At 39.6% G+C, this 19992-nt stretch overlaps 1 protein-coding gene across 8 annotated transcripts in view; it reads right to left on the reverse strand.

Moving 5' to 3' along the window:
- AUH (AU RNA binding methylglutaconyl-CoA hydratase) overlaps nt 1-19992 on the reverse strand; it is a 145064-nt gene that overhangs the window by 84940 nt on the left and 40132 nt on the right. For 6 of the 8 annotated variants that reach the window (XM_030919845.1, XM_030919849.1, XM_030919843.1 and 3 more), the window contains one exon: nt 17372-17458. The exons of the other annotated variants lie outside the window; for them this stretch is intronic. In XM_030919845.1, the coding sequence (XP_030775705.1) occupies nt 17372-17458 (87 nt within the window). The remainder of the gene's footprint in view (nt 1-17371; nt 17459-19992) is intronic. 8 annotated transcript variants of the gene reach the window in all.

Consider the following 19992-nt stretch of genomic DNA (forward strand, 5'->3'; position numbering starts at 1 on the left):
TTTGAAAATGTTCTTTATTAAGCAATTCTTTTTTTTTTTTTTTTTGAGATGGAGTTTCGCTATTGTCACCCAGGCTGAAGTGCAATGCCACAATCTCGGCTCACTGCAACCTCTGCCTTCCAGGTTCAAGTGATTCTCCTGCCTCAGGCTTTCAAATAGCTGGCATTACAGGTGCCCGCCACCATGCCCGGCTAATTTTTTGTACTTTTAGCAGCAACGGGGTTTCACCCTGTTGGCCAGGCTGGTCTCAAACTCTTGACCTCAGGTGATCCACCAGCCTGGGCCTCCCAAAGTGCTGGGATTACAGGCGTGACTCACTATGCCCTTGTTACTTTCAAACAAATCTTTCAAAATTTTAATATCTAATATAATCAGTCCCAATAGATTTAATGCACCTAGATAAAAAGTTTTTGGGGTCCTCTGTAATTTTTAAGAGTATAAGTGGATCCTGAGACCAAGACATTTGAGAACCATGCTATTCTGTACCCTGCCTGTGGGATTCTCAAGGAGACAGCAGCCTTCAGTCACTGGCGGTGACTGCAATCCCCACAACCCCTCCTTAGGCTGTCTCTGCTCCAGTAAATTTGTATTTGTGTACATGCACGATTGTCTACAAGCTAAAAAAGTTTTAAAAATATAACTGACATCCTTTCTCCATAATGAGTTTCAGGTTTGGGTGAAATGGAAAATTAGTCTTCACAAAAAACTCTCCTTCAGAAAAGGAAATGGAGAAAAATTAATCCTGTTTACTTCACAGCTGGCCTCCCAGGTGACCTGGAGCGAACTGCCCCACTTCCCCTCAAAGCCTCCTCTGTAAAAATTTTTATCTTAAATTTTAACTTTTATCTTAAATGTATTACGTTAAAAATTGCTGGCCAGGTGTGGTGGCTCATGCCTGTAATCTCAGCACTTTGGGAGGTGAATGTGGGTGGATCACCTGAGGTCAGGAGCACCAACCCATGAGGGATCCACTCCCATGACTCCACCACCAGGCCCCACCTCCAACACTGGGGATTACAATTCAACACGAGATTTGGGTGGTGCCAAATACCCAAACTGTCTCAAAGACCCAGTAGTCAGTTCTTACTGTTCATCTTACTTGGCCTGTCAGCTGCACTTATTCACACTCTCCTTCTTGAAACACTTTATTCACTTGGCTTTTGGAATACTGTTTTCTTCCTAATGTGGTATATGTACACCATGGAATACTATGCAGCCATAATAAAAGAATGAAATCATGTCTTTTGCTGCCCCATGGAGCTGGAGGTCATTATCCCTAGTGAAATAACTCAGAAATAGAAAATCAAATACTGCCATGTTCTCACTTATAAGTGGGAGCAAAACAGTGAGTATATATGAACATAAAGATGGAAATAACAGACACTGGGGACTCCACAGGGGAGGACAGTGGTGAAGGGGGTGAGAGATGAAAAATTACTGATTGCATACAATGTTCGCCATTTGGGTGATGGGTTCACTAGGAGCCCAAATCTCATCATTACACAGTATATGCATCTAACAAACCTGCACATGTACCCCCTGGATCTAACATAAAATAAACATGAACAAGAATATTGTTTTCTTCCTACCTTCCTACCCTCGCTGACTTTCTCGATCTACCTCTTTCACTCCAGCCTCTAAACATCACAATGCCTCACAGTTCTCAGACTTTTTTCTCTCTACAGTAACCCCCTAGGTGTCTCATCCAGTGGTCATGGCTTCACATAGCATTAACATTCTGATGACTCCCAAGTTCACCTGGGTCAATCTGCCTCAACTCCAAATTCATCTGCACGTGGATGTCCACTAAGCATCACTACCTTCACACATCAGACTTGAACTCCTTAGCAAGACCTCCCATCCCAATCTAACAAAGGATCAGTTGGCTGTCCTAATTTACCATCACAACAGACAGTCCAACTGCTCCACTCATGTTCATTCCATCATTCTCAGTGATGTCCTAAGAGCAGCAGGAGCTTGGGGAGAAAAGACAGAGGATCAAACTCAGGCAAGTTCAGCAGGATTCTTGGAATTTTAGGTAGCGGCAGACAGAAAGGGATTGCAGGAGAAGGTTCAGCCTGAAGATAAGATGAAATAATTACAGTATGGCTAACATTTTTTTTTTTTTTTTTTTTTTTTTGAGACGGAGTCTCGCTCTGTCGCCCAGGCTGGAGTGCAGTGGCCGGATCTCAGCTCACTGCAAGCTCCGCCTCCCGGGTTTACGCCATTCTCCTGCCTCAGCCTCCGGAGTAGCTGGGACTACAGGCACCCGCCACCTCGCCTGGCTAGATTTTTGTATTTTTTTAGTAGAGACGGGGTTTCACCGTGTTAGCCAGGATGGTCTCGATCTCCTGATCTCGTGATCCGCCCGTCTCGGCCTCCCAAAGTGCTGGGATTACAGGCTTGAGCCACCGCGCCCGGCCGGCTAACATGTTTATACCAATAAGATATAAGCCAATTTGCCCTTTCAATCGGGTACCTACCATGTACTCATTACTAGACACTAGGTATAAGTGAAGAAAAAAACCAACTCATGGTTCTTGCAATGGGGAGAGATGGAAAGTACCAGATGGTAGAGAGAATCCACATTTTCTGATTCCACATCAAGAGATCAAGATCAATAAACTTACACCAAAATAATTCAAGAGTTCATCACATTTTAATAATGTATAAAATTTAAACTGTCTACAACAAAATAAACATCATCCTATGGAAATATCTTTGAGAAAATGTTAAACTGAGCAGATCTTGTGACATCCTCAGAGTATCATTACATTCTGAAATATAATGGAACTTCAAGCTTAAGAGAAAGATGACAGAAAGATAGGTCATGTGGTTACCAAAACATTAAAGAACACTCATTTATACAAAGAGAGCTAGGCTAGGACAGGAAGAGTTTGGTTCCAATATTAAACCTCTGCAGAAGAGAGGTCAAGATAAAAGTTTGATACGTATGTGCATCTATTATACTGTAGTGGGTCTGTTAATTATTAGTGACTTGTTTCGTGTTACTTTGAGCCTCTCAATAATAAAATTCAAATGTATCCCAATTCTCAAACTGAAAGACACGCTAACAAAAAAAAAAAAAAATGAGAAGCACTGCTTGAAAAGAGGTTTATACCATAAAATTTACATTGGATTTTTCATACAGAATTATTTCATTCAGTTATACAAAGACATTCTTTGTATTTCACAGAGAGAGCTTTTTTTCACAGAAAAATGCACATGGACGGTAGATTTTCAATCACATGAAGAACAGATAACCAGACACTGAAAATTTCCAAAATTATTTCTTTCTATAAAACCTTATAACAAAATGTTAAGAAAAAAAATTGTTAAACAGATGAATTTTGTCAGCTGCCCCTTTTACATAATTACATGTATTTCAATTCAGCTTTGTACTTACACAGCTAAATTAAAGCTTTTGCAATTTTATTTCATCAGAGAAAGAAAAAGAAGGTACAAATGCTGGCATTTTAAAGGATTACTGTGGAAGATCATTTACAAAAACATCATTGCCTCACACTAAATTCTGTAATCTAAAATCTAATGAAAACCTATTTTAAATATTTCTTTATCATTAGGTAACAATTCTTTGATGTCTCAACTTGAGAGAACTAGGTCTATCCCTTCAGAGTTTCCACTTAGAGAATTCTAAAAATGTTTTCTATCTCATCATGAAATATCATCTAATTTAAATGTTACTAAAGGCAAGAATGGCCCTCAGTGAGGTAATTAACATGTCCATTCCCCATATTCTATACTGCTAACATGCACAACGTGGGTCCCAATAGTGATGTCAACACTGACACCACAAACTACTGGAAGGAAGGTGCACACCTGGAAGCCCTAAAAGGAATGGTAAGAAACAACAGCTGTTAATAGATCCTGATAATTTCATTGCTGTGTAGCCTTGCTGATGCCTAATATTTCAAAATAATCAGTTTACTGCTTCTAACCCAGGCAACCTAAACTTGAAGAGGGAAGGAGACTTGTAACAATGATTAACATTTTAGAAATCTAAAAATTCACCATTTCCTTTGAATGAAACATCTCAAAAATAGTCATATGACTTTTTTTTTTTATAAAAGAACAAAAGAACTAAATTTTATTCTAGGATTTGAGTTACTGTTTAAGAACAGACTTTTTAAGATACTAGGAACAATAAAGTAAATTTGGTGACTCTGAATGAAATACAGAACTGCTTTCTGATCTCTATTTTAATAAAATAGAAGAACTTTCAAATAAGCCGTGTCTTTAAATTGCTTATAAACGTTCTTTCATTAAAAACAGAGCATAGGAAATCACGGCAAAGAGAAAACACATTTGCCTTTCAGATCCCAGCAATTCTCCAGTTGTAGAAAATGTAAATATAACAGGAGGTAAGAGGGAAAAGTGGTACCCAACAGACAAGGGTGAACCCTGATTTGTATCAGTACTAATACTGCCACAATTTAAAGATCCCTATGGTTCAACAGCCAGCTCACAAAATTTCTGAAAATTAGGCTGGGAGTCATGGCTCATACCTGTAATCCCACACTTTAGGAGGCCAAGGTGGGGGGATCACTTGAGGCCAGGAGTTCAAGACCAGCCTGACCAACATGGCGAAACCCTGTCTCTACCAAAAAATACAAAATAGCCGGGCGTGGTGGCTCACGCTTGTAGTTCCAACTACTCAAGAGCCTGTGGTGGAAGAATCACTTGAACGCAGGAGGTGGAGGCTGTAGTGAGCCAAGATTGTGCCACTGCACTCCAGCCTGAGCAAAGAGTGGGACCCTATCTTTTTTAAAAAACAAACAAACAAACAAACAAAAATTCCTCAAAATTTCACAATCACCTGGAGTTCGTGTGAGCAGGCCCCGGCACACCACTGCCAAGGCATTTAATTACTGGACGGTCTGTATATGAAGCAGCCCCATAGGTACTGTCAGAGACAAAAATCTAACAAATCAAGTTATAGATCCAATTGCCTTTTATTTGTGATTCATGAGTCAGGGCAGCCTCCATTCTACAAAATAGAATAAAAACTCCCATAAGGCAATGGCAGAACAGTGGGTTTTGTAAGGTAGAAACAAGAAAACAGGACAAGAGGAAAAAAAAAACTTAACTGGGTAACAGGTTACATCAGGCTTTGCGGGGGGGAGGGGATTGTTTCTTTGGCAAGGGTTAAAGCAGAGTAGACTTTCTTACTAAGCTGACTCAGATAGACTGGAATCTCCTGTTTTCAGGAAAAACTGGTCTGTTTTGGAATCCGTCTGCTTCCTTAATAAAGTTTCAGTTTGATTATGTGGCATTTTGCAGGAGTGACTATATCGATTTAATCTGGTCTGCTGGGGTTTTGAGCAGGAGCTCAGTCTGAAACAATGGCCTCCCATCATTTTAACAGTACAATGCAGGATCCTCCACCATCACTATCCATGAACATCCACTGGCCACGTCACTTCCTCCCAAGGAAAAAATAAGCCTAGAAGCTCTTCTCTCAGAAAATGAACAAACTTTATGAGAAGAACTAGTGAAAAGAGGGCCAGAAGGAAAGATGGAGGCCTCTGTGCAGTATCTGAAAACCCTTTTTCTCCCCGCCGAGACCGAGTCTCACTCTTGTCACCCAGGCTGGAGTGCAATAGCACGATCTCGGCTCCCTGCAACCTCCGCCTCCCAAGTTGAAGCAATGCTGTGCCTCAGCCTCGCGGGTAGCTGGAATTACAGGCACACATCACCTTGCCTGGCTAATTTTTTTATTTCGAGCAGAGATGGGGGGTTCACCATGTTCACCAGGCTGGTCTCAAACTCCTGACCTCATGTGATCCACCCGCCTCAGGCTCCCAAAGCGCTGGGATTACAGGGATGAGCCACTGTGCCTGGCCATAAATGCATTTTGTTAGACATGCAAAAGGATTTTTCTCTCCCATAAAAGAGAAAAAGTTTTAAGAAAAGTTTTAAGGTCAAAAACCTTAAAATTAGGGGGCCACGAACAGTGGCTCACGCCTGTAATCACAGCACTTCAGGAGGCCAAGGCGGGAGGATCACTTGAGTCCAGGAGTTCGAAACCAGTCTGGGAAACATGACGAAACAAAAACCACAAAACTTAGCTGGGTGTGGTGGAGCCCATCCCTGCTACTCGGAAGGCCGAGGTGGGAGGATCACTCGAGCCCCAGAGGTCGAAGCTACAGTGAGCCGAGATCGAGCCACTGCACTCCAGCCTGAGCAACACAGGGAGACCCTTTCTCAAAGAAAAAAAACCAAAAACACCTTAAAACCAAGAGCCCAAAAGCTATTTTTCTAGAAATGTAAAATCTTGGCTTTCCTTGAAAATAATGAGAAATTAAAAAAACTTCTAAGCCCCTCAACCAACTGAACTGACCTTCTTTTGGCCAAGGGGACCAGAGACACCTCAGAGGCTGAATTCCTACCTATGATGTGATGGGAGGTCAGACCATCTCCCTCAGTAGCCGTCTAATGGCTATTCTGTTTAACAGGCTAAAGAGAAACCAGCCCTTGCAAGATGTCACTGCTGATTTCAACCAACAGCCTGAATGCTGCCCTGCCCTTCTGTGGTTCTGTCACAACAACCAACCAGCATTTCTTCCTGATAAGAGACTACCAACCACAGGGTGGTTCTGGCCCATCTACAGAGGAGGCGCAATGAGGGTTTTCGTGTCCTCTGCTTCTTCTTTTTTGAGACAGAGTCTCGCTCTGTCACCCAGACTGGAGTGCAATGGCATGATCTTGGCTCACTGCAACTTCCACCTCCCAGGTTCAAGCAATTCTCGTGCCTCAGCCTCCCTAGTGGCTGGCACTACAGGCTAGGATTACAGGCGTGTGCCACCACGTCCAGCTAATTTTTGTAATTTTTTAGTAGAGACAGGGTTTCACTACGTTGGCCAGGCTGGTCTCGAACTCCTGTCCTCAGGTGATCTGCCCACCTTGGCCTCCCAAAGTGCTAGGATTACAGGCATGAGCCACCGCGCCTGGCCCTCTGTTTCATCTTTTGACATCAGAGGGACCAAGACTCCATCCTCAGATCATGCTCTGGCTGCTATTTGTTAAACATGGGTCCCACAGAAAGGCCTGAAGCTCAAATGCGCATGTGCCTGTTTCTCCTTTCATAAATATTCATGACTCCTCCTGCAGCTTACTGACTATGTATACCTGGCCACCCTGCTCAGCATACATTTCTGTTCCCTTTACCCCACCTTCAAAGTGCCAGTTTCTGAATTCTGACCAGAGGCTGTGCTTCCCAGCATGTGGGAATGGTCACCTTGCAGGCTGGAACCCTTTATGAGACATAAAGCTCTCCTCCTTTCGAAAGTTATGAACCTTGTCATTCTTCAGCTGACAGTGAGAAAGAAAAAAAACATTCAATAAATAAGAAACGTCTGCAGGTTTCAAGATAGACGAATCTTTTAAAAACTGGTCTTATCTGGCACATATAAAGAATATATTCATATACATGTAATAAAGCATAATCATAATAAACTCCGACACAATCACCACTCAAAGCTAGATCTAGGTCAGAACTAACACCTGTCTGCCACTGAGCTCTTCAACTATCCTTCCACCTGAATTCCAAACCAAAGATAACCATCCTTGTAAAGTCTGTGGGTGTATATGTGATTTCATTACACGCTTACACATCCGTAAACACCAACTGTTTAGCTTTGAATGCTATTAGTTTTATAAAAAATAAGTCGTACTTTTAAATCAACATTATGTTTCAAAGACTTATCCATATTGGTACATGTGCGTATTTTCATTTATGTACACTGCTCTCTACTATCCAATTGTATAAATATATCAAACATTTTTCCATTCTCCTGTCATAGAAATTTGGTTGTTTTTCAGCTTTTTGCTATTAACAATGTAAGTGTCCCTAGGACACGTGCAAAATGTCCGCAGAATGATGTAGTTTCAAATCCAAGTAGCAACCCATTCATGAGCTAGTCAAGATGAGGAATTTTTTTTTAATGACATAGGGTAGTATCAAACTGGAGTGCACAGACAGAGGAACCATAACCTTTGATACTCTCCCACCCCATGTGTTTACTGGGCCAGAGTGTAGATATATTTCTTACTACAGGTCCAATAAAAACAGTCCTTAAGTTATCCCTCTATGTAAATACCCCTTAAAAAGTGAACTACAGAGTCTTAAGGAATGTGGATATTCAAATTTCAAAGACAATATCAAATACTTTTCCTAAGCAGTTACACCAGTTCAGCTCCCATTAGAAGCTTTCTGCCTGGTAATCCATTTAACTCACTAACTCTTAGTAAGACCTGGCTTAAGAATTTTCGGCTAATCTGGTGGATGTAAAACGGCATCCCACTGTGGTCTTAGTTGCACGTCTATGACTACTACTGTGGCTGACCATCTTTTCCTACGTCTACCCTCACTCCTGTACCTTTGTGTGAAATGTTTTTCTGTTATGTCCTCTCGCTGACTTCAAGGCTGTGCATACATATGCATGTACTGATTCCTGTATGCACTTACCAATGCACACATGAATCCTTTGGCAACTGTGTGTTTCAAGTATTTTCTCCCAGTCTGTGTCTTTTCTTTCTACTTTATTTACAGTATCTTTTCATGAATTGATGTTCTTAAGTTTAATTTGGTAAAATTGATCACCGTTTCCTTTTATGTGTCATATTTTGTGTTTTAAGAAACTCTTCTCTCTGTTAAGATCATTAAAGTTTTAGTTTCCACTTCTAAACATGTTAAGTCTTTGCCATTCCCCAGCGGTCTGCAATGCTGCCTCTATCACGTATCAGCTTCCCCATTTGGGTGGTCTGTTTGGGGGTTCTATATTTCAACCCAATGGTATACTTATCTATCCCAAAGCCAGTAACACACCGCCTTCATTTCTAGGTCATGATAATAAATCTTGAGTGCGGAAATGGCAAGGTGCTTCATTTTCTTCTTCTTTATGAGTGTTTGGCTATTTGGGGGTCTCCTTTTGCTCAAGTCCCTCACAAGACCAATACTGAGAGTCGAGGTGTGATTACACTGAATCACACCATTTGTGAGAATCATCTTTTTAATACTACATCTTCCTATTCAAGAGGATAATTTGTCCCCATTTATTTTTTTAAACATCTTACAATAAAGTTTTATAGTTTCTCCATATATGCTACATGTATTCCTAAGACTCATTTGTGTTCCTGCTTTGCATGGTATCCTTATTTGACATCTTCCGTCTGTTGTTGGTACAAAGAAAGGTAACTGATTATTTTGAATATGGATCTCATTTCCAGCCATCTTGTGACACTCTTATTTCCAATAATTTATGGTTTCTTTCCGCTTTTTGATGGAGACAGCCATACCACATGAACTCTGCTATTTCTTTTTTGGTCCTTATGTACTGTTGTTTCCTGCCTACTACACAAACCAGGATTTACAGAATAACATAGAACAGAGGTGGTGACAGTGGGTCCTCCTGTCTTGTTCCTGATTTCAGGAGATGACTTCTAATATTTTATTATTAAGAAAGAGATACCTTTCATCAGGCTAGGGAAGTTTCCTTCTATTCCTAGTTTGCTGAGAACATTTTCCATGAATACATGTTGATATTTCTCAAATGTTTTTTCCCCAATCTACTGAGATACACATACGATTTTATTTTCATTGGCTAACGAGTTAAAATTAAATATTTTCCAGTGGAAACCACCATTGCCTTCCTGGGAAAGCCCAATTTGGTCTTTTGTTACAACCTGCTGGATTTCATGTATGCTCACAAGTGAGGGTGCCTCCTCCTATTCCTTTCTTCCATTGTTTCTCTCGGATTTGGGTATAAAGATTACACTAGTCTGAAATAATGAGTTAGCAGTAAACTCTCACTTTACTATCCTGTGGAACTGTCTGTATAAGATTGTAAGAATCTGTTCCTTATGCATTGGGTAAAACATCATAAAAGTAAATCTCTATCATCAAAAAACTGGGTCTGGTGCTTTCGCTGTGAAAAAGTTTACTGTAAGAACTGGTTTGATCACTTCAGTGATTATATGACTGTAACCAAGCAGCTTAGCTTCAAACTGCATTTAAAAATGTTTTTTCCTTTACTCTTTTCACCCCAGTCTCAAGACATAGCTTTGAGACAAACTACAGATGTGTTTTCTTTTGTCTTTAAATACAGCCTCGGAATGTGCTTTAAAACTCCACTCCCCTCCTTTTCCCACCTTATGCTTTCATGCCTGAAGCACATGTATTTACCTGGATGCTTGTTAAGCTTACACCATGCTCACTTATCTGATCATGTGTTTCCTTAGAAGCTTCAGGGGCCAAATCATGAAGCAAACCAGGCACCTCCAGAATTCTCTCCCTAGCAGGAGATTACTTCAAGGCCAGAGTTACTCCCGGCTAGAGACTGACAGCAAGACTGACCACGACTGATTCGGCCTGGTTGGGCCCAAGATGGTGCTGGCCCCTTCACCAGATGGAACAACAATTCAGGATAAGCCATAGGAGGAAGTTATGCAGTTGGGCACCTCCCAGCCCCCTTGCCTCTCCTGCATTCCAAACCCCTCTTCTCAAACCCCTGCACTCTCCAGAAACTGGAAAGTGGCAGTTTTTGGAAAGGATTCTGGCCACTTTCCCCCTTGCTGGCGAAGATTAATAAAATTCACACTCTTTATCATACCTCACTCGTTATTTCGGCTTCTTTCTACAAGTGGCGAGAAGTTGGACCCTCTTTTGGTTACATGACGATTCCAGCTCATGATTTCTTCTTGAGTCAGAAGTTTCATATTTATTGGTATAAAGTTTTTTCCCAGTATTTTCTTATCTTTATAATTTCTCCTGTATCTATAAACACACCTTTTATTCATTTGTAATACGTATTGTTAAACACTTTTTACTCCACTGTAAAGAGCACGGCCTTGTGTTGATCCTATGCACTGCATCTCTGTCTTCCATTTTATTCATTTCTGATCCTTGTATTGTTGCTTTAGTTCAACATTCTTTGAACTTAAAACTTTTAAAATGTTTTTAAGGTAATGCTTAGCTATTTATCGTCAGTGACATCTCCTTGCTAACTTACGGATTTAATGTTGTACACTCCCCTCAAGTACTGTTACAGTAGGTAGCTAATGGGACACGAGCAGAGCTGGAGAGGGCTCCCCCCAAAACACACACACCAGGAATGTCGGGTGACCCTATGATTGTCAGGTGGCTGTTAACTGTCTCTCTAAAACAATAATTGGTCACAGCCAGCACCAGAGAAAGGCAGTCTCCTGGAAATAGCAGGTATTTCCAGATAGAAATACCTGAAACTGGTGATCAGGAGCTTCCCGGTAACATCTCAGGAGCTGGGCAAGTGCACTTGAGCATGCGCACTGAGAGGCAAAATGGCGGATAACCTCCCCGTAGGAACACGGGACGGCAAAGCGGCAAAGCGCCTCAAGCAGGCAGGTCTACAACTTAGTAAACACACTGCACATGCAGCCCCTCCCAAGGGCTGGCAGGCCACTGCGCATGCAGACAGCCCACCCCAAAGGACGAATCACAGGAGACGCAACAGACGACCCCGGAAGAATGCCAACATATAAAACCCCAATTCAAAAGGTCAAATGGCGCGCCTGCTGTCTCAAGCTGCCTACTTGACCTTTGTGCAAGTTCCTCTCGTTCATGCTCTAGAGCTCTTTAACAAACTTCCACTCCTGCTCTAAAACTTGCCCCAGTCTCTCCTCCAGCCTTATCCCCTGGGTCGAGTTCTTTCTTCTGAGGAGGCAAGAACTGCGATAGCTACAGACCCCTACAGATTCACTGATGTTAACATACTTGTGCTGCACGACATGGATACGTCACAGCTAAACAGCACCACTTTAATCAAATCTATTTGGACATACTGTAATTTTATAATCATTCAGTTTTAGTATTCTTTTTTTTTTTTTTTTTTTTTGAGACGGAGTCTCGCTCTGTCGCCCGGACTGGAGTGCAGTGGCCGGATCTCAGCTCACTGCAAGCTCCGCCTCCCGGGTTCACGCCATTCTCCTGCCTCAGCCTCCCGAGTAGCTGGGACTACAGGCGCCCGCCACCTCGCCCGGCTAGTTTTTTGTATTTTTTAGTAGAGACGGGGTTTCACCGTGTCAGCCAGGATGGTCTCGATCTCCTGACCTCATGATCCGCCCGTCTCGGCCTCCCAAAGTGCTGGGATTACAGGCTTGAGCCACCGCGCCCGGCCAGTTTTAGTATTCTTTTCCATTATAGTTTCTTCTTTGACCCACGAGCTGTTCAGCATTCTCACTTTACAAATATATGGTTTTAAAATCTGTAGGTATGGATATCTTGTTTCTGACTGTTAAAGCAAATGAAATATGGCCTTAGAAGGACTCTGTACTTCTATACTTGTGGATGAACTGCAACCTAACTTAACAGGTAGAAAAGACAGAAAACCTAACTTAGGAGTATGCCCTGTAACAGTAGCTGAGGCTTGGCCAATCCCAGCAGCCATACTTCAACCACTCATACACTGCCCAGTGTTCAAACTGTGTTCAAATAAGGCAAATGCTGAGCTGTAACCAATCCAGCTGTTTCTGTACCTCACTTCTGATTTCTGTATGTCACTTCCTTCTTTTTTGTCTATAAATCTGTTCTAACCACAAGGCATCCCTCTCTCTGAATGTACTGTGATTCTGGGGGCTGCCCGATGCATGAATCGTTCACTGGTCTATTAAAGTCCTTTAAATTTATTTTGGCTGAAGTTTTTCTTTTAACATAACTTAATTCCATCGTAGACAGAAAATATGGTCTCTATACACCAATTTTCTGAAATTTAACAGAGACTTTAGGGTCCTGCACGTGACCCATATTTTTAAACATTTCTTGAGTTCACGAGAATACGTAAGTTGGGGGTTGAGTCTATTAAATCAAACTTGATAATTATGTTGCTCAAATCATTGAAAATTTTTTATTAACTTTTATCTTTTTGACCTCATGGTAAATTGAGGGAGATGGGTCAATAATTTTGTCAATGATAATAAATTACCAATTTATCCATATCATTTTATTTGTGTATCTTGAGACTTTTGTTTTTAGGTGCATACAAGTTTAAGGGTATGTTTCTTGAAAAACTGAACCTTTTATCACATGCAGCAACTCTCTCTCTGGTAATGCTTTTTATTTTGAAATGTATTTTGACCAGTATCAATACTGATATATCTTTCTTTTGGCTAGTAATCTTCAGGTACAAAAAGAGGTATCCCAGATGTCGCTATTATTAACAATATTCAGGTGATGTCAATTATTTAGTCAAATCTGAACATCTATGTCTTTAAACAGCAAGTTTAATCAACCGACATTAATAGTGACTACTGGACTTATTTCAACATCTTACTATTCAATATGTTCTAAGTTTATGCTATTTTTCTCTTTACATTTTTTAAGATTGGATGAACTTATCTTTGGTTTTTGTTTTGTTTTTTCTTACTACTGCCTCCACCACCTCCCTATTCATTTGCAAATTTTATGTTCCTTTCTTAGTCCCGGAATTTTATCAAGAATACAAAACCCCTAGACGCAATATTTTAAACTCCCTATCAAAGCAAAGACCTTAAAATTAAAACTTTTATGTCTCCAAAAAGCAAAACCCAATGAAAAAGGTATGAGCCAAGCATGCATCAAGTTATTCAAATGAGAACTGAAGTGAGATTTCTTGAATAAAAATAGATGAATTAATTCCAAACAACAAGAAAAATGAAGATAGAAGACACATGACATTCAAAGAAAAATCAGACCCACTGTCCGTTTTAGTACAACCTGTGAGCTAAGAATGGTTTTTACATTTTTAAATGCCTGGGGAAAAAAATCAAAATAAAAAATTGTTTCAAAATACATAAAAATCAAATGAAATTCAAATTTTGGTATGCATAAATAAAGCTGTATTGGAACAGAGCCACACACATTTGTTGATACATCATCTATGGTTGCTTTCATACTATAAAGTCAGAGTTGTATAGCTGCAGCAGAGACCATATGGCCCCATAAAACCTACAATATTTACTGTATGACCCTTCAAGATAAAGTCGGCCTGCCTGTGATTTTTAACATATTAAATGAGTGGATTCTATTAAGATACTATTGAGACACTTAGTTTCCACACATCCTTCAAAATCTCGGAATCATCACAGTAAGTCTACTGTAATGGTATAATAAAAAGTATCATTAATAAATATGGAGGAACTCCCAAGAAAAAATGGAGATAAGAACTAGCCCAGAAAAGAAAAGCTACAGCTATGATCACAAACAAGAAAATGCCACTGCAAACACAGAAAGAGTTCCAGAAAAATCCCAATTTCAGAATCCACAGAACAGAAAGACACTCTGGAACAAGCATGAAGGTAACTCGCACAGTGAAACCAATCTTAGCCACCCCTGTGCACATACGTAAACTTACAGGCAGCGCCAGCATTTCTAAAATCAAGCTCTCTGACCAACTTCCAAACAAAGTTCATGCTCTGCGTCGGAAGGTACATAAACATGAGGCTGAAGCTGGGGAAAGAAGCAGGGCCTAAGACAAGACCAGCACAGAACGAGAAGAGGCAGAATAGACAGCTAAGCCAAAAGCCATTATAGAGATTAAAACATGTATTTAAAAAATTTTAATTCTAAGAAAGTGAGAAAACAGTAACAAAACCACATAAGATGCAAAAAGGTGTTAAATGGTCAAATTCTACAGTTCTTTCAAGTAACGTGATTTGTTCTGTATATAGCATAGAAAAACATGGAAAGCTTTTCACCTCATTCTGTGAAGGCAAATAACCTTCACACCAAACCAAAAAAGAATAACACAAAACAAAATTAAAAACTCAATCTCCTTTATGATTATACCATAAGTACTTTACTGAATCCAGCAATATGTATTAAAAACCAACACCACCCCTAACCACAATGACCAGGCAGGGCGCATTCTAGTAATGTATGGCCACTGCAGCACTAGTAAATCTATTAACACAACTCTATAATAAAGGCTAAATAAGGCAAATGCTAACATACATCAATTATAATCCTGATGCATATTTTAAAAGCATTTGACAAACTTTAACACTTATTCTTGATTAAAAGCAGAAATAATCTCCTAACAGGTTGAAACAGAAGAGAACTGCCTGAATATCATAATCACTGGCAAAATATTAAAGGCACCCACCAAAGTCAAAGAAAGATAAGGATGATCACGCTCACCTTAACAAATAAACACTCTATGAGGGACTGAACCAATATGAAAAAATATGAATATGTAAGGTTAAAATGTTGGGGGAGGAGATAAAAACTGCATTACTTGTAGGCAATTATCTATATTGTACTTTACAACTGAAAACACAAGAAAATTAAAGAAGAACAATTAACACAAGTAATTATCCAGCTGACATGATATAAAATAAGCACATAAAAGTTAACTTCTGGCCGGGTGCCGTGGCTCCTGCCTGTAATCCTAGCACTTTGGGAGGCTAAGGCAGATGGATCACGAGGTCAAGAATTGGAGACCATCCTGGCCAATATGGTAAAACCCCATCTCTACTAAAAATACAAAAATTAGCTGGACGTGGTGGCACATGCCTGTAGTCCCAGCTACTCGAGAGGCTGAGGCAGGAGAATAGCTTGAATCTGGGATGCGGAGGTAGCAGTGAGCTGAGATCGTGCCACTGCACTCCAGCCTGGTGACAGAGTGAGACTCTGTCTCAAAAAAAAAGTTAATAACTTTCCTACAAACTATAATAACAAGACTGCAACAGAAACGAGGGGAGGGTCTCATTCAAAGGAATAAATGCTATAAAATAGCTAGGAATATATCTGAGGGGAAAAAAGATATAAGACTAAGACCAGTGTGCAGAAAAGTATAAAACTTTCTTGAAAGACATTAAAAAAATGAATGACCCCAAAAAATAAGAGCCATGCACACTATGGAGAGAAAGATTTACTATCATAAAAATGTCAAAAGTTTCTTAACAAAATTTATAAAATTCCAATCACAGTTGCAATAAAGAAATTTTTCCCTTTGCCTTAAAAAATAATTCTAAATTCATTTGGAAAACCTGATGTGTGAGAATCAACAGAGAAAACCTTCAAGGAAAAAGAATAATAAAGGGAACCTAGCATCATCTAGATATTAACAGTTTTAAATTTAAAGATACTGGAATCAAATTAAGCACATTAGAGGGCAATGTCTATAACACATTTAAAAACAAAGAATATAAAAATGCCTTTTAAATAAACAAGTAATTACTTAATAATCCAAGGAGGATGAAGGATGTGAAAAGGCAATTTACAAATGAAGAAAAGGCCAAGCAATGCAGCTCATGTGTGTGATCCCAACACTGTGGGAAGACAAGGGAGAAGGATCGCTTGAGGCGGGAGTTCAAGATCAGCCTGGGCATCACAGTGAGACTCTCATCTCTACAACAAAATTAAAAATCAGCCAGGCCTGGTGGTTCACACCTGTAGTCCTTAACTCTTAGGAGGCTGAGGCAGGAGGATCTCTTGAGCCCAGGCATTGGAGGTTACAGTGAGCTATTATCACACCACTGCATTCCAGCCTCGGTGATAAAGTGAGACCCTGTCTCTAGAAAAAATCAAAAATTAAAAAAAAACTAAAACCAAAAAAAAAAAAAACAAAGAAAGCCAAATCATTTGAAAAGATAAAACATCATATAAGCATTTGGGGCAATACAAATTAAAATGCTGAGATGCCTTTTTTTTTTTTTTAACCTAGGCAAACTTCAAAAATAACAACATTAAATGCTGGCAGGAATATGAGGAAACATATACTATCTTTAACTTATGAGAATATAATTTTGTAGAATTTATTAATATCTAAAATAGAAAATGAACAAATGATAACTGAAACAGTGATTCCCTGTTTAAGAATTTATGTTTAGGTACAAGGGTATTCACTACCTTATTATAAATAACATAAACGGAGGGAAAAAAAACAGATGTTCATTAATGAAGAAATAATATAAAATTTTTGATAAGACTGGATTAATATAGAGCAGTAAATTAAAAATAAAAATAATAAAATAAATTGATAGTTACTGTAATTCTAAAAAAAGTATGTTCCTGTATATTTAAAAAACAAAGGAATCCCAAATGTATGTTTGCATGTATAGTTAAATATAGATATTGTTAAGTCAAAGGCTTATGGCAAATTATTATTATTGTCTAATACCTTCATATTTTATCATACATAAAAGACATCTGTAATTATTAAATATTTTACATAATTTTTCAAATTAAATAGGTGCCGTTTTAAAATAAACAGCTACAGGTCATGATTATCTAATTATATAAATATTTAACCAATGCTTATATATAATGTGTAACTGTTTAAATCTGACATTTAAGATCACCTTCAGCATGCTGAAAGAAGAATTTAATAGTGCTTACCAATATCATTAATCACTGCTCTTATTTTGGAGACAAAAGGACCAACTTCACTGGAACTCATTTTGGCTCTTTCCTTAAGGTCAGCACCTGCAAAGTATTTTATTTACAAATATAATCTAGTTGTAAACAAAATTTTAAGGCAAAGAATTGAAAATTTACTTAAGATTAATATACAACTTCAAGATCAGCCTAATTCATCTTTTAACAGAATGACATTACCTAAGTTTTCCTTCCCAATGACCATGTTCAGCAAGAATCAAGTATTTGTCTACTCATGTGCTTAAAGCAGTGCTTCTCCAGCTTTCCGGTCTCAGGCCCCTTCACGCTCTTAAAGGAAGACACTATAGCTGGCATCTACTGATCTATGGTTACACTATTAGAAATCAAAACTAAGAAATTGTTTAAATGTTTATTCATTTAAAAATACAAATGAGGCCGGGCGCGGTGGCTCAAGCCTGTAATCCCAGCACTTTGGGAGGCCGAGACGGGCGGATCACGAGGTCAGGAGATCGAGACCATCCTGGCTAACCCGGTGAAACCCCGTCTCTACTAAAAAATACAAAAAACCAGCCGGGCGAGGTGGCGGCGCCTGTAGTCCCAGCTACTCGGGAGGCTGAGGCAGGAGAATGGCGTGAACCCGGGAGGCGGAGCTTGCAGTGAGCTGAGATCCGGCCACTGCACTCCAGCCTGGGCAACAGAGCGAGGCTCTGTCTCAAAAAAAAAAAAAAAAAAAAAAAAAAAAAAAAAAAAAAAAAAAAAAAAAAAAAAAAAACAAATGAACTCCTTAATGTCAACATAAATAACAACAAATCGGTGACACCATCTTGCATCTTTGCAAGGTCCTGTCAGTTTATCCACCACTGCCTCTGCAGTGTATTAGCACAAATGCCAACCCTGTAGAAAGGGCAGATTACACTTTGGTCAGTCCCCCTAACTTCATGGATGCCTGCCTTGGGGACAGTCAACCACATGGAAGAAGCATAGATTTAAAGTATGAACAAACTGACGATTTCATAATTATGACTTTAGCACAGAATCGTAACTTTGGAACAGAGAAAAATAAACACATGGAATTCCTTAAGGGATAATTAACTCTGAGAACAAAGAAGATCTTTAGAAAAATTAACAATCTGCCGAGCGCGGTGGCTCAAGCCTGTAATCCCAGCACTTTGGGAGGCCGAGACGGGCGGATCACAAGGTCAGGAGATCGAGACCATCCTGGCGAACACAGTGAAACCCCGTCTCTACTAAAAATACAAAAAACTAGCCGGGTGACGAGGCGGGCGCCTGTAGTCCCAGCTACTTGGGAGGCTGAGGCAGGAGAATGGCGGGAACCCGGGAGGCGGAGCTTGCAGTGAGCTGAGATCCGGCCACTGCACTCCAGCCTGGGCAACAGAGCAAGACTCCGCCTCAAAAAAAAAAAAAAAAAAGAAAAAGAAAAAGAAAAATTAACAATCTGAGAAAAGATGGGTCCCCAATTAAACAAACAAACAACAAAGTAAAATTACAGTATAGAAGGCATACACTCAGCCATTTACCCCTATTAGTCTATTATAAATCAATCATGACGATACATAATATCGTAAGTAAGGGCTAGGGTAGGGGCATTCTGATCTCACACACTTCCAGGGGGAGTGAGAACCTCAGCTGACAAAGCACATAGCCTCACATCCATCGGATCTTAGATATGTACACCCTAGAAAATCTCTCACACACCCAAGAAAACACGTACAATAACATTCAAGGAAGCATACAAAGCCTAGCAAAAAAAATGGATATAACCTAAATATCCATCCATAGGAGAATTAATAAAACAAGGACATAATTATAAATAGAATGTTACCTGTACAGCATGAGCATGGAAGAATTAGAGTAAATACAGATAAATCTAATGAATAATATTATTGAAAAAGTAAAATTACAGAAAGATACACAGGATAATAAAACACAAATTTTAAAAACAATAATGCTATTCAGGGATATAAAACACATAGAAACGATAAATTCAAGTGGTGGTTATGGGGGCTAGGGTGTGATTGGCAACGGGTACACGAAGGACTTCAATTTTATTTGTAATATTGTATTGCTTAGGTTGGGTGGTGGGGGCTAAATATGTGAGTCTAAATGTTTTGGGATGCCTGATACATGTCTTCATCATTAATTTTTCCATGAAGAATTAATATGTCACAAAGAAAAATGTTGGCAGAACCAAAAACAAATAAATGATTTAACTCGATGCCAAACTCTTCTTTGAGGCCCAGTATTTCTCAGCATTACTTTGTAAATTTAAATATTTTACATTTATAACCACTCATCTCAAGTGGGCCATTCTGATGCCCAGCAATTCTACTGTATTTCCTGAGTTCACCCACTCTCCTACTCACATATAGACCATGTCACAACTTCCCTCTCCACCAATCTTAAAACCTATCAATCCTATCAAAAGCCAGAAAAGAAATTCTACCAGTACTTGCCACCAAATCTATCCACCCAGGACTTGAACCTATATATTATGCCCTGCCTCCTGTTACTATGAATGAACTAACTCATTGAGAGTGACAGGAGACAGACAAATTCCCTGGCAGACAGGGATGCGTCCCCAGTGAAACCCAACCTTCAAG

The sequence above is a fragment of the Rhinopithecus roxellana genome, chromosome 16 (genome assembly GCF_007565055.1).
Source record: "Rhinopithecus roxellana isolate Shanxi Qingling chromosome 16, ASM756505v1, whole genome shotgun sequence".
Classification (NCBI taxonomy): domain Eukaryota; kingdom Metazoa; phylum Chordata; class Mammalia; order Primates; family Cercopithecidae; genus Rhinopithecus; species Rhinopithecus roxellana.